Source organism: Penaeus monodon, chromosome 6 (genome assembly GCF_015228065.2).
Source record: "Penaeus monodon isolate SGIC_2016 chromosome 6, NSTDA_Pmon_1, whole genome shotgun sequence".
In the NCBI taxonomy this organism is placed as follows: Eukaryota; Metazoa; Arthropoda; class Malacostraca; order Decapoda; family Penaeidae; genus Penaeus; species Penaeus monodon.
In genome coordinates, this window is record NC_051391.1 from 8,796,077 (window position 1) to 8,811,076 (window position 15,000).

At 34.9% G+C, this 15,000-nt stretch overlaps 2 protein-coding genes across 7 annotated transcripts in view; one reads left to right on the plus strand and one right to left on the minus strand.

Annotated features, from left to right (window-relative positions):
• The window catches only part of LOC119573851 (pre-mRNA 3' end processing protein WDR33-like), a 39,847-nt gene extending 36,312 nt beyond the window's left edge, over window positions 1-3,535 (minus strand). The window contains exon 1 of the mRNA XM_037920955.1: window positions 3,427-3,535. The gene's annotated coding sequence lies outside the window, so the exon portion shown is untranslated. The remainder of the gene's footprint in view (window positions 1-3,426) is intronic.
• A 4,626-nt stretch (window positions 3,536-8,161) lies between these two features.
• The window catches only part of LOC119574177 (ADP-ribosylation factor GTPase-activating protein 2-like), a 23,905-nt gene continuing 17,066 nt past the window's right edge, over window positions 8,162-15,000 (plus strand). For all 6 annotated transcript variants that reach the window (XM_037921268.1, XM_037921272.1, XM_037921269.1 and 3 more), the window contains exons 1-3: window positions 8,162-8,334; window positions 10,191-10,382; window positions 10,710-10,841. In XM_037921268.1, the coding sequence (XP_037777196.1) occupies window positions 8,260-8,334; window positions 10,191-10,382; window positions 10,710-10,841 (399 nt within the window). In that variant the 5' untranslated portion in view covers window positions 8,162-8,259. The remainder of the gene's footprint in view (window positions 8,335-10,190; window positions 10,383-10,709; window positions 10,842-15,000) is intronic.

Below are 15,000 nucleotides of genomic sequence, written 5' to 3' on the forward strand. Positions count from 1 at the left end.
AAAAATCAAATAAATTTTGAGGATGCTGGGACAGTATCAATGACCAGAGGGAAACCAAACTAAAACATTATCATTATAACTTATTTTCACCTTTTTTATAGACGTACTTTATACTTGGTACACATACTGATTAATGTATAAGCTCCAATATTTTATAGGGAAACTCGATGCACAGCATATGTCATGTACAAATATACCCCAAACTTGCATTTTGGAGAAAAAAAATTCAATATATATTTCATTATAAATCACTGATTTTCTGTTATTGTTCTTTTCTTAAATGTATAAAATTGTTCATTGGACATTCAAGAGCTCATATATACATATGATGTCCATTATCAAGTACTGTACATTGGCTTGCAACAAGGTGTATCTACAGCAGAATGATGACATTGGCCCTTTGGCACTTATGCCTTTGTTACACCAAGAAATAACTAGAGGTGGGCTCTTACAATTATATGGTTGTTTCCTCATTCATGTGCTAATACCATAAACTAATTAATTCCAAATGCCACCTTCTCATTTGTGCACCCTTTACTTTTTTTTCTTTTTTTTTTCTTTTTTTTTTTGCTTGCCTGGCTATGGCTATGGCTGTTCAAAAGTGTTTTTAATGACTTTTTTGAGCCTCCACTGCTAGCAAACTGTGTAGGCCAGAGCCAAAAACTACAGGATATAGTGCATGACTTGGTTCAAAGTGGGGGGGAAACTCATCACCATTGAGATAAAGATTGGAAATGGTGGGTTTTAAATATTTAGCTTTTCTTCTTCTGATGATGAAGTAAAACACCAGTTATAGTGATTTAGCAGAAGGATCATAAAGCCTTAGGGAAAAATATTGTAGGATAATTTACAATGCAAAATTCCTAAAGAATTTTGAGTATTTGTTACTGAGAGCGAAGCACCCTCCAAAGATAAAGTCACAAAACCAGACTATCATGCGCACCCCAAAATCCTAACCTAACCTTTCCTACCCTCTATTTGGTCCATTGACAGGATGCAGGCCCCCTGAAGCCCCCTTTATTAGCATTTCGTTCCAACTTACAGAAAACGTGACATTAAGAACTCTGGCTGTGTGAGGGTGCTGTGGACTTAGTCCCTGAGTGATAATATGCAGGGGATATTTCCATCATTTCACAGTAAACAGGAGCCCGCTGCAGCTGTACCAGTTTGGTTTATTACTCTGTTTCTTATGTTCTATTAGATGGCAGTGTCCATTTCCCTCTATCTTTGTGTGTCAGTTTCAGTAGCACTATACAAATTTTATATTATAATTAGGTATATATAAACTTTGAACAGATTGCTGAATAGTTTTTGCTCAAGCTCTTAACCTGACAATAAAGTTGAAAGGTCGCATATACAGAGGTTTCAGGAGGAGGTCATGAACACGTCTGAGGTTTGGGGAAGGGGTTGTGAACGCATCTGAGGTTTGAAGTGGGGGGTCACAATCATGTTGGAAATTTAAGAAAAGGGTTGGGAGTGTAAACAGGTACAAACAACTGCAAACTGGGGAAAACAAAGGGTCAAAAGTGTAAGACTGTCCTTTAGTATTTTTTAGTGTGCTTTTCAGCTTTTGTATGTAAATTAATTAACTCCTAAATTTAGAGACCCAAGGCTTTCAATATGAGATGTTCCAGATGTTCCTCTTAAAATGTGTGCAAGACCTTGCAAGACCTGTAGCAGATAACCCTATGATCTGAGGTTGGTAGTCTCTAATCAAGCAATCACAATAGCCTTTGGGCCTTAAATGCAACAAATGCAAAGAAGCCTCCAATTATATTCAATATTTTTTTTTTAAGTTTCACACAGCCATCCAACCTTAAAATTATTATTCCCTGAGTCAATTATTCACAATGTAATATGCATGAATCCTTTGTTATTTTCCATCACAAAAGATATAAATGAAAGTATGGGTAATGCACCCCTCTGAGGCTAAGTCCCTATTACTCCAGCCTCTCTTGAGGATCCAAACATTGCCACATGAACCAAAAATCTTCCTAACCCAGGAGCTTTGACCGCAGGCCCTCACCCTATCACTGTACTTCCCTATCCGAGGTTCTACCCCATACCCAGATCCATTCACCATAACTTACTCCCCTTCTGTCACGACCTACTTCCTTTGATTCTGTCTGTGATCTGCCTTAGTAGATTATTTCATATATCAGTGAGTGTAGTTTTCCCCCTTTCTTTAAGGAAGTGTCATTAGGTTCTCCTGTAAATGCAAACCAATGTATTATATCTTGCACAACCATAAATGAAAAGGGTCCTATTTTCTGTCTTTATAGCCATTATAAGCAAAGATTACCTTCTGGCATAGACCTGGTTGAACCTGACACTGTACCAATAATTCTTTAAAATATGGTTGCACTCCCCAGACCGAGTCCCTAACTCCACAAATTGTTCCAAGAATTTCAGTAGCTGTAACTGAGCACGCCTTTTGGGCACTGCCTGAGGGGAGGGTCATGGGGATCTCTGCCCTCCAACATCCCTCAATAAACATCGTCTTCTCCTTAGCACCAAGAGATTTAAGCTATTAGCAGCAATGCCGGCAATCTTTTTTCCTGTATTTTTGGCATAACCATTCGTCTCCTGATTATTTTTTTGTACTGGCAACTGCGGCTTTTTGTCTCCTACAGGAAGATCATCTTCACCTAGCTTGGTGCATCCATACTTAACGAACGATACCCTATATTCTTAGGTAAGAGCACCCCAACGGACACTGAAGCAGCACCATTTGATACGAGATCTACGGAGGATGTGCTAGTTTTCCATATAAAATTTAATCAGTGCACAGAGGTTCTCTACGTGGCTTGGCAAAAGTACCATTATATCTAAGTATGACTTATTGCATTTAGTTACAGAGTTTGCCTGCAGTTTTGTTTATTTATCTTCTATTTTCATTTACTTCTTTTTTTTACTGTCTTTCGTTAAGCTTAATTTATCTCATATTTCTTAAAACAATACAATTTGCCTTCAGTTTCCCGGCTATAGCAATTTAAGTAGATTGAAGTAAAACTGTCACATAAGGTGATGCAACGGACGCCTTTTACGCCAAACCGACTACTTATTTTTTCATAAGATTCCGTTCACGAAAGAAATATAAAAATGAAAATGAGAGATGATAAAGCGTTGGGAAATGTGTTTTGCTTAACGCTTTCCCGGTATTATCAGCTGGCATGTATTTCGAGTCTTTAAGGTCTTCTTCCAGCGACTTATCTGCAATATGTTCAATCTACAGGTTAGAACCCTCTCAAAATCCAACGGCATTTGAAAATAAAACCTTGAAATATGCCATGTAACCGGAAAAAAAGAGAGATTGTTATTCCATCGCCAACACGAAGTATTTCCTTCTCTGCCGTTATCTTTGTAGAAATAATGTATATTTCTTTAATTACTTCCCATCCCCCATCAGAAGGTGCTTTTCCTTACCAAAATGTCTAATATTTCTTTGATTCTCCAGCTGTAGGTTTGTGATTTTTATTTGGAATTGTCACACGGTTTTTCTCTACGACTTGGCGACCGCCATCATGGCTTCCTCTTCTGAGAGATCGCGAGGCCAAGTTATTTCTTTCATATTTTGATTCACGTTATCTTAATCTTTTTGTTCCTAGGTCCAGCTTGGCCGTCTGATTTATAGAATTATTTCCAAAATTTATCGCTTGGAACAGAAGGGGTTTAAGTTTTCTGATTTAAGGAATTAGTGTTTGCTTTCCAAGCTTAGAGACTGCGAGATAAAGTATGTAATTTTTTTCCTTATGAATATATATGTATATATGTATGTATTTGTGTATGTGTATATATATATGTATATATATACATATATATATATGTATACACGTGTGTGTGTGTGTGTGTGTGTGTGTGTGTGTGTGTGTGTGTGTGTGTGTGTGTGTGTGTGTGTGTGTGTGTGTGTGTGTGTGTGTGTGTGTGTGTGTGTGTGTGTGTGTGTGTGTGTGTGTGTGTATTATATATATATATATATATATATATATATATATATATATATATATATATATGCATTTAAACATACATATGTGTGTATGTATATGTATGTATGTATGTATAAGTAAACTCTCTTTAGTTTGTGCCACATCCCCTTTTCACAGAAAGCAGGTAAAGGTGATAAGTACAACCAACGTCTATATAACTAATTACATAGATTTCGAGTACAACAGCTGTTATCTCCCTGTTATTGATGGCGGTCCGTGATACTCTGTCGGCGAACTCCGCTGAACCTATAACATATAACTGCACGAAGAAATTTCCCTAGTATTAAATGTAATACATCCTTACATATTCCATAAGTAAGTTTACGATACCGTGTGTGATTTAAAAAAATATATATATATATAAACACATACATACATATATACATATATACATATATATATATATATATATATATATATATATATATATATATATATATATATATCCTTAAGTTTCCCATATATATTTATAATTTGTTTGTGAGGACCGTTTTCTGTCGCAGGTAGTGGCAGCAGTGAAAAGACACGCCCACTTTATAAGGTCTGAAATGACCCAGTTTATGCCTTGTTAATTCTTCGATATTCAAAACACAACTTACATGCTTTTACTATACTCCGGAGACAGTAAATGGCACAACAGGTCAACGAGTGAACTTTTGGAAAATGGTATTTTAGCATTGTTATTTTTGTAACATTATTGTTGCAACCGTTATTATTACTGATATTATCGTTGTTATTAGCATTATCGACATCAACAATATTTTCTTGTTACTACAATTGCTACTACTACTACTACTACTACTACTACTACTACTACTACTACTACTACTGCGATTACTACGACTACTACTACTACTACTTCTACTGCTACTACTACTACTATTACTATATTTTTTATCTTTTATCAAAGTTGCGCTTTAGTAATTTTGGTAGAGTTGAGATAGGTTTGTTTTTCATTTCATGTAAATACATTTTTGTTTAGGCATGGCAATAAACTGCTTCATCAAATGACAAACACACAAGAACCTACTCCATTAAAAAGACCTCGAGAGTCGAAATAAAATACCAACGGCAAATAGTAATTACTGACAGACGAGAAAACCCTTATATATATATAATATATATATATATATATATATATATATATATATATATATATATATATATATACATATATAATCTAGATATCTACACATAAAAGTTACCGGGGGCAGACCCTGATATGATGAGGATCCTTGTCTTGATCCAAGGAGCAGACGGAGTTTAATATCAATGATATTTTTCATAGTGAAGAGGAATTTTTTTTGAACCTCTGACACAAGCATCACCCAGTAATGGAGAAGTAAATGTACAAGACAACAGCGTAATTTCTTATAAAAATAGTGACATGATTGTTGTAATGTGGGATGAAAATGGACGTGAATGTTTCCTAACGCGTGTCATTTCTGAGGTTAATAATGGTGTAATATTGAATGTGACCCTTATGTATGAGTAATGAAAGGAAAAGGATAATAAGTGACATAGACCATACTAATATGAAATTAATTTTGTTACACATCAAGTGGTCCCTGTGAAGGTAGAAACAAGTTTGGTTTTCCAAGGATTATCAAGCCTAGTCTCACTCCTCAAACGTGATAATCATTTGCAAGTCTTGGCAGCATTTAACAATGTTTTGGGGGAACATTAGAGTATCAAGTTATTAAATTGTTTTCTTCAAACTGACATTGTGTTTATTTCATGATTTTTTTCTTAGATAAACAAATTGAAATCTATATATTCATTTCCAAAACCTCATTTTGACAACATTGATTTTATTCTGATGTTTTATGAAACTTCTTAAATAAGTATTTTCAGTTAATAAAATGGCTTGGTATAACGAAACTTTCAGCATTTACCTTTTATTATATAAGTATTATAATATAATTTTTGGATTCCTTGCACAAAAAAAGGCCTGGTGATGTTTCATGTTCAAATCTCAAACACTTTTCGTTTTATAAACATCGCAAGTTTGGTTTGATCCGAATATTACCGGTTCCAGGTTTTGCGCACGGCGAACACACACACGCACACACACACACACACGCACACACACACACACACACACACACACACACACACACACACACACACACACACACACACACACACACACACACACACACACACACACACAAAGTTTGGTAAAATGCGACAGAAAAAAAGTGCGAGCAAGAATTGAAAAAAGTAAAAGAAAAAAGAAAAGAAAAGAAAAAACTATAGCCCACTCCTATTATTATCAATATCATCATCATCATCATTATTGTTGTTATTATTATTATTATTATTATTAATATTATTATTATTATAATTATTATTATTATTATTATTATTATTATTATTATTATTGTTATTATTACCATTAATAAAATTACCACTACTGTTACTACTACTACTTCTGTCATCATCATTATTATAAAATAATAATAATGATAATGATGATAATAAAAATAATAATAATATAATAATAATAATAATTATTATTATTATTATTATTATTATTACTATTGTTGTTGTTAGTAGTATCATCATCATCATCATCATCATCATCATCATCATTCTAATCATTATCAATAATACTATTACTATCATTATCATCATCATTATTATTACCATTATCATTATTATCATTACTATCGCCACAGCATCATCATTACTCAAAGCTCACATTAACACTTGTGGAAACAGTCCCACCCCCTGACACATGCCAGAATGTGTAATGCTATATCACCTGGTAATTTTAGTGGCTTTACTTCAGTGTCTTTTCTTTTCTTCTTCTTCTTCTTCTTTTATTTATTTGAGAACAACCTCGGTGCAGATTATGGTCAGTTGGTGTTCATTTTATCAACTGTTTTGCTACTAACACTACTTTTGTGGTAATAATGGTGATGGTGATTATCACTGTCTGTGTCATCATATCATTATTTTCGCTATATTATCATTATCACTTTTATTGCAGTTACAGTTACTATATTATTGATGCCATTAACAGTTTAATTAAATCATCACCATTATCTTCATCATCATCATCACCATCATTACTATCATCATCATCATAGTCAAAATATATTTTCACCAACACTATCATCAGATTAATTATATCTTAAAATTCATCCTCATGCAGGATAGGATGACTTGGTAATAGTAAATAGAATTCTGGGTACACGCGCTAATGATTTAACATGAAACTTCATTCTGAATTTCCTTGCATCATCTACATGAAACTCTTAAATTCTTCTCTCCATGATAACATATAATCTGCCTAACAGGGGGGGGGGGGACACGTATTTATGGAGATACAGAATACGAGAAACTACTTTTTAAATATTTTTTTCAAATGGCATCTGGTAGCTTTGACTGAATTAATAAAGCAAATCTAAAAGCGAACTAATGTCAGGAAATGAATAATTAAACGGAAAGCAATTTGATGAAACAGGGTCAATTTTAATATATGCAACACGTAAATTTGCATTTAATATTTCATATAACGTTAGATATTTTCCAGCTGTGCAAAAGTAGAGTGTCGAATTCATCAGTACAAAGACGACATAACCACCTTTTAATATACACAAAAGGATAGCGTACAACCATTTATAATTGATAAGTCTCAAGGAGTTGAGTTTGAATAGCTTTCTGCAAAATTCGGAGTTTTTCAGTGCATGAAACACATTCTGTCTCTACAATGTCCATCAGTCGTAACAGATTATAGATATATAAAATACCCCTGAACTGCTCTGACTTACTCTTCCTAAACGGGAGTGCTAACCACCCACCTCCGTATCAGATCGATTATGTATATAACAGACATCCACCCCATCACCCTTCAATATTCATAAAGCCGACCATAAAAGTATTAAAGCTATTGATAACATATTTCACACACGTCCTGAAGAAGGTGGGGGAGGGATGGGGGGACCGTGGGGCAGGGGATGATCAGACCGGGGATGGGGAGGACAGGGCGGGGTTGGGGAGGCCATAGACGGGGAGGGGGTGAGGGAGGTCCGAGGACCGGGGTTGGGGAGAGAATAGACAGGGAGGGGTTGACAGAGTAGGGGAAGGGGAGGGGGGGGGATGAGGGAGGTACAGGGACCGGGGTAGGGGAGATCATAGACGGGGAGGAGGAGAAAGAGAGAGAGAGAAGGGTGGGGGTGAGTGGGGGAGAGTCTCGCGTGCTGCCCCCTGCGAGCGGCCGGAGGAACCAGGTCTCGCTGACGTAAACACCAACACGTCAGTCAAGATGGCAGAGGAAAGTCCCAGCAGACAAGACATCGAGGCCGTTTTTAAGCGACTCCGAGCCATTCCCACGAATAAGGTGATGGTGGGGAATTGTGTCGGGGTGGATGGAGGATGATCTGAGGGCGCGGGGAAGGACGGGGGAGGTTTTTCTGTTGAGGAAATCAAAGGGTGTCGTGATGGCTGGTCTCTTCTCTGAGTCCCTGGTCTTGTCTTGAGGGAATTAAAAAGCCGTGTTAATTTCCTCTCCTTCCTTATTTACCGAGTTCTAAGTTCATTCAGGATGTTATTGGTCGATGTATCTTTGGTGATAAGGTTTTGTTTTTTTTAGTTCATTTGTCATAGAATCGAAAATCAAGTGACGTGCGTTTGTTCCAGAAATCCAGATTTCTTGGTTATCATTTTTGATAAAATTTTCTCGCCGTGAATTGTAGTAATTTTAATCTTAATTTTATATGAAATTGAATAGAATTTTGTATAGATTTCGTGGGAAGATTTTTCATTATAAATGTTGGATTATAGGTTGTAATTAGAAGGGTTGTAGAAAGGGACAATTGCTGAAGAATATCATAGGAAAACTTGTGTATATTTTGTTATTTCTTGAGTAGACTGACTTAAATTGAATAAACAAAGAGTTTATTAACAGGACTCCAAGAGGCAGACAAAAGATTTATGCCAAATTTTAGGATTTTTTTTATTGTGTATGACTTATCTTTCAAAATTATGCATAGTATTAAATGAACTATACATTAACAAAACAAAGTGACTATATTTATGGTAATGTAAAGCTATAGCTAGTGATTAGTTTTACAGGAGTTCCAGTCTTGTGTGTGCAGTGTGGAATTCTTAATCTACCCATGGCAGGGTAGAGTGCATGACTTGTGGGGGCACCTGGTGCTGAGTCTGTCTGATGCTCTCTTCCATTAATACATGGAGGTTTCTTTGTTTTTATGGGTAGGGGTTGTTGAGCAGCATTCCTCAGGAGGGGGGTTGCAGGAGACATAGCCTCATGCATTAGACAACATAGTGACTGATTTGGCATTGTGATTACAGCAGTGTTTGAGAAGTCCATACTGCACACATGTTACTATAATTCCAGGTGAAATAGTCAATAGAAATTACATTATGATACTATAAATGTAGCCACAGCCTTAACCAAATACATTGTGAAATAATGTGTAAATACAGAAGGGATTAAAGTAGAAAATTCATTGTGATTTGTCATATGTTTGCCTTACCAAAGTGAGTACATCTGACTGCAACAGTACCACTTTCTTCCCTGTTCGTGCAAGAACTAGGCTACTACTTGTGTAGTTATTGAAGTGATATACTTTCATTACTTTTACTTGTGTTTTTTCATTCTGTTCCTCAAGTTGTGAGAGACATAAACCAAGTTAACACTTGCAATTTGCTTGATGATATTTTTTCCTTGTAATTCTCAAGATATGTGTACTTAGAGCAGGAAATTAATACCTCTTGTTTAAGACTTTAGATATGGTAATGTGTGCAAGTGACATGAGAAAGTGGATGATAAAGGGAAGCATAATACTTATAACATTATGATATGAGACTCTGATGTAGGTACTGATACGAGACATATTAATTATTACTCCATTTTCATTGTTACAATGTATTGGGGGTTCTTATTTATTTGTGGTTTGATAGGTCTATCAAGCAGAATGTTTGATATTCATTATTGATTTTTTTTTTTTTTTTTTTTTCCAATGCATATAAATTCATAGTTTGAAATATTTTGAAAGTTAAAGCAGAGGTGTTTAGTCTCATTTATTTACAAATTGAAATAATTGTTAGGCCGGATGTTTGCTGTCATTCATCACAAGGATTCTTTTTAGCTGATAAAGTTTTTATAGTTTTGATATTTTAAATATAAAATGTTTTTTATCAGTCTTAACAGATTCCTTTTATCTCTTTCAGACATGCTTTGATTGTGATGCAAAGAACCCAACATGGGCAACCGTAACATACGGAGTGTTCATTTGTATTGACTGCTCAGCAGTGCACCGCAGCTTAGGGGTGCATTTGACGTTCGTTAAATCCACGCAATTAGACACCAACTGGACATGGATCCAGCTGCGAAGTATGCAGCTTGGAGGCAACTCCAATGCGGTATGTTTATTTGCATTTGTGAGGATAGTGAAAATTTTATGATGATTATATGTTTATGGGTAGGTATTACCCCTTTTTTCTTAGGAGTATAAAGTAGATATATTAAGCATGAATGTCATAGAGATTGATATTGTTTTTTGTTTTTTATAGTAAGTATGAATGTAAATAGTAGGTGGATAGTTGATGCTAACAAGATTTCGTTGTTCTCATTAATGTGTTTTCTAAAGGGAGCACAGAGAGGAGTTTCCATGCTCTTATACCTTTATTTATGGCATTTTTGTGTGTATCTGCAAACTATTTCTTGTATGAATAAATGCTTATTCACAGAGAACCTACTTCAACCAACACAACTGCACCACGAAAGATTCCCAGCAAAAATACAACTCCCGTGCAGCCCAACTGTACCGAGAGAAGCTCTCCCAGATGGCCAGACAAGCCATGAAAATCCACGGCACAAGGGTAAGACCTAGCTCAAAGCTCCTTTAGTGAGAAATCCCTCTTATTTTATAATGCACGTTGTTCATGATGGATTCCGTTTTTTTTTCCTTTAATAAAACACTACAGATTTTGTTCTTGTTGTAGACAGGAGGTAGGAAGACTGGAAGGAAAATTTTATGGTGATGAGAGAATTATGATAACGGGTAATGAAGTACATGGAAAGTGTATTAGATTAGAGTGTCTTCAAGGATCAGAAAAGTATGAAAGAATAATAAAGATTGAAATTTTTATTTAGTTATATCAGTTCTATTTAAGAAGATGATGCTGTAATAGATAAAAATAATTGATAATATTGAAAGTGATATTGTTAGTAAAAAAGAAAGAAAGAACTATTAAGGACAAACTATAAAGGTGTGTGTTTAATATTCAAACTTATTTCAAGAAAGATCAGATCTAGAAAGCCAAACAGATTTATAGTAATCTTTCTCACCCCCCCCCCCTTTTTTTTTTTTTTATCTTTTGCCTCCCTCCTCTGCCACTCCCCATCTCCCCTTCTGCCCTTCTCTCTTTCCCTCTCCTTTTCCTTTCCCTTCCCTTTCCCCTCCTCCTCTCCCTTCCTCCTTTCTCCCTCTCCTTCCTTTTCCCTTCCTTTCCCTTCCTTTTCCCTTTCCCTGTCCCTTCCCTGTCCCTCTCCCTTCCCTTTCCTTTTCCCTTTCCCTTTTCCCTTTTCCTTCCCCTCCCTCTCCTCTCCTCTCCTCTCCTCCCTCTCCTTCCCTCTTCCCTTTCCCTCTTCTCTCTTCTCGCTTCTCTCTTCTCTCTCCTCTCTCTCTCTCTCTGTCTCTCCCTCTCCTCTCTCTGTCTCTCTCTCTCTCTTCATCTTCTGTCTCTCTCTCTCTGTCTCTCTCTCTCTGTCTCTCTCTCTCTCTGTCTCTCTCTCGTCCTCTCTCTCTCTCTCTCTCTCTCTCTCTCTCTCTCTCTCTCTCTCTCTCTCTCTCTCTCTCTCTCTCTCTCTCTCTCTCTCTCTCCCTCTCTCTCTCCCTCTCTCTCTCCTTTACCTCCTAATCCTTCCCCCTATATACATGAAAGTCATGCCGTGTACACCATGGATATAGGTTTGTGTAAGTGGAGAATGACATGTTACTCTGTTTTCTTTGAATGCTCTGTGCAGATTTTGAGAGCTGAGGGATTATACAACACTTCCCTGTTCTGTTTAAGTACAGTTACTGCTTTGTGAATGCTGTGTTTGGAATAGTAGTTAAAGATTATTCATTCCTCCTTATTTTGAAGCTTTTCCACGAAAATGATAAAGAATATTTTCATTAGATGAATTCTAGAATATTCTTAAAGAACTGAGATAACTTTAATTGATGAACACTAAATTATTTGTGAAGATAGAAAGTTTCTTGGGCACAAAGTAACCTACATTATAAGTTGCTCTTTCTTCATATCCCATGCTGCATAAAACCCTAAGAGAAAAGCTTGGCATATTGTGCTACATCCACTAATCCTGTGCTTATAGAGCTATGATCTTTACTGTGCTAATACTTTTATTATGATGAATTCCTTAGGAAAAAAAAATGCTCTTCAAAGTTGAAGCTTTTGTATTGGATGTATTTACAAAATAATGAAGTATTAGAAAATTTTTATTTTTCATTTTTTTAAGCATGAACATAAGCTATTTCTTAGAGAATAGCAAGCAGTTAGGGTTAGTATTAGTGGCTGCATATACTGTGTATAAAAACTGATGGCTTATGAATTTATGCAGATTCACTATAGAAAATTTAATATACTGGGTGGGGTTTTCAGCAGTTCTACATCAGATGTAGAATTTTGACATTGTTCCTTAGTATTTATTTTGACCCGTTCCTGCTGGGTGGCGTGATAGGACGTCATAGCAAACCGAATGGTTGGCAGGTTCAGCTTGTACGCACGGCAACACGCCAGAGCACGTGGAGCGGGGCATTCAGCTTAAAACAGCGGACTCCCGCGCCCTCTGTCTGGCCACTGCCAGATCACCAGAGCTTAATTGCTCTTAGGGATTTCAGACAACCGGGAATAATGGGTTAAAAAAAGTCTCATCAGTGTAGTGTACTTTACATTTTGCTATGTGCTCTTATTTTATGTTTTTGTTCTCTCTCTCTCTTTTCATTCTTTCCATATATTCATGTGTTAGAAGACAACATAAAAAGTAGCAGCAAAGGAAAATGTAAATTAACCTAGTTCTACTGGGAAAATTTAGTGTTAACTGTATCATTGTTTTGTGAAATGTATCTTCCTATAGGTTGCTACACATTTAGTAGACCTCATCTGATTTTTTTTGTGATTTTTTTTACTAATGCTATTGATATAAATTCTGTTATTTATAGACATTATACTTATTATAATAATGAAAATATTTCCAGAAATCAGCTAATAGGGTAAATATGTGAGATAAGAAGTACTAGTAATTGGAGCATTGGTGACTTAAGTACTTGTGGAGCCTTCTATATGTAAAGATAATTAACCACTTGGCACCAGGAAGAATGCATAAAAAATGAAAAAAATGCTGTGCTCTTTTTTGTATATACATGGCTCTGCTAGTGCTTAGCCATAAAGAAGTCAATTAGTAGACCTTGTGACCTGACCTAATTTCTCCTGTCCTTGAATTGGCATAATGCTATGAATATTGATGGTGTTATTTTTATTATAAACATTGTAATTACTATTATGTTATAAACAATAGTAACAGCAAAATAAGATAATATAAAATATTTTCGTAAATCAAGGAAAAGGATGAACGGGCGAGACAAGCAATACTCGCAATTGGCTTATCAGTGACTTAGTACAGGTGTAGGCATTTAAGTGTAAAAACAATTAATAAAGTAAACTCACAGTGGGCATGGCATGTACGTACATGCCAAACTTACAGTAGGCAATGGCTTAATAAACTAAACTTACAATAGGAATGGCAAGGAGGGGTACACTGTACTGCCGATCCCTAGAGTTTAGGTAAGATGGTTTTTTTGGATTTTTTTGGGTTTTCTTTTTTTTAAAATAAATTTTAAAAGATTTTTCATTTAAATTTAGAAAAATATTTAAAAGCCTATATTTTACTTAAGATGCTTAAAAAAAATTTTCTTTTTTTTTATATTAGTTTACCAAATAAAAGCAAAAGTAAATTTTGTCTACTAAAATTTTCTGTCTTTTGACTTCATATTGTATTTAAAATATTGATTGGTTTCATACTTTTATTAAAAATTTTATTACATTTAGGTTATAAAATTACCAAAATAATAATATAAAAATTGTAATCAAAATAACGGGAAAAATGTGTTATTTTATAATAAGCTTAGTTAAAATAAAAATAAATATTGCTTTTTTTTTTTTTTTTTTTTTTTTTTTTTTTTTTTTTTTTTTTTTTTTTTTTTTTTTTTTTTTTTTTTTTTTTTTTTTTTTTTTTTTTTTTTTTTTTTTTTCTATATTTTTTTCTTCTTTTTCTTTTTTCTTCTCTCTTTTTCCTTTCTTTCTTCTTTTTTCCTCATTTTTTCTCTTACTTTTTTTTCTCCTCTCTTTTCTTGTCTTTCTAGTCTTTCTTCGCTTTTCTCCTTTACCCTCTTTTTCTTCCTTTACTTCTTCTTCTCTCTCTGTTTCTTCCTACTCGTTTTTTTCTTTTATTTCTCCCTATTCTTTCTCTAAATTCTTTCTTTTCTCTTTTTCTCTTTTTATGTTTTTTCTTTTTCTCTCTAAATTTTCTTTCTCCATTCTCAAAATCCGAATTATTCTTTCTCTGGAAAATTGTTTCTTTTTCTTGTTTTCTTCTTTTCTCGATTTTCTCATTCTTTTTTTTTTATTTTTTTTCTATTTTGTTTTTTTTCTTTTCTTTTTTTCTCTCTTTCTTTTCCTTTTTTCTTCTTCTTCTCTCTATCTTTTTTCCTATCTTTAATTTCTCCTCTCTTCCTCTAAAAATCTTCTTCTTTTCTCTTATCTCTCTCTCTTTCTCATCTTCTCTTCTTTCTCATCCTTCGCTCTCTCTCTCTCTTCTATTTTCTCTTTTTTTTCTTTTCTCTTTTCTCTTCTCTTTCTCTTCTTTTCTCTTGTTCCCTCTCTCTCCCCTCTCTTCTCCTATTCTTAGTTTCTTCTCTTCTCTCTCTCTTCTTCGCTCTCTCATCTCTTTCTTCTTCATCATCTCTTTCTCCCCTCT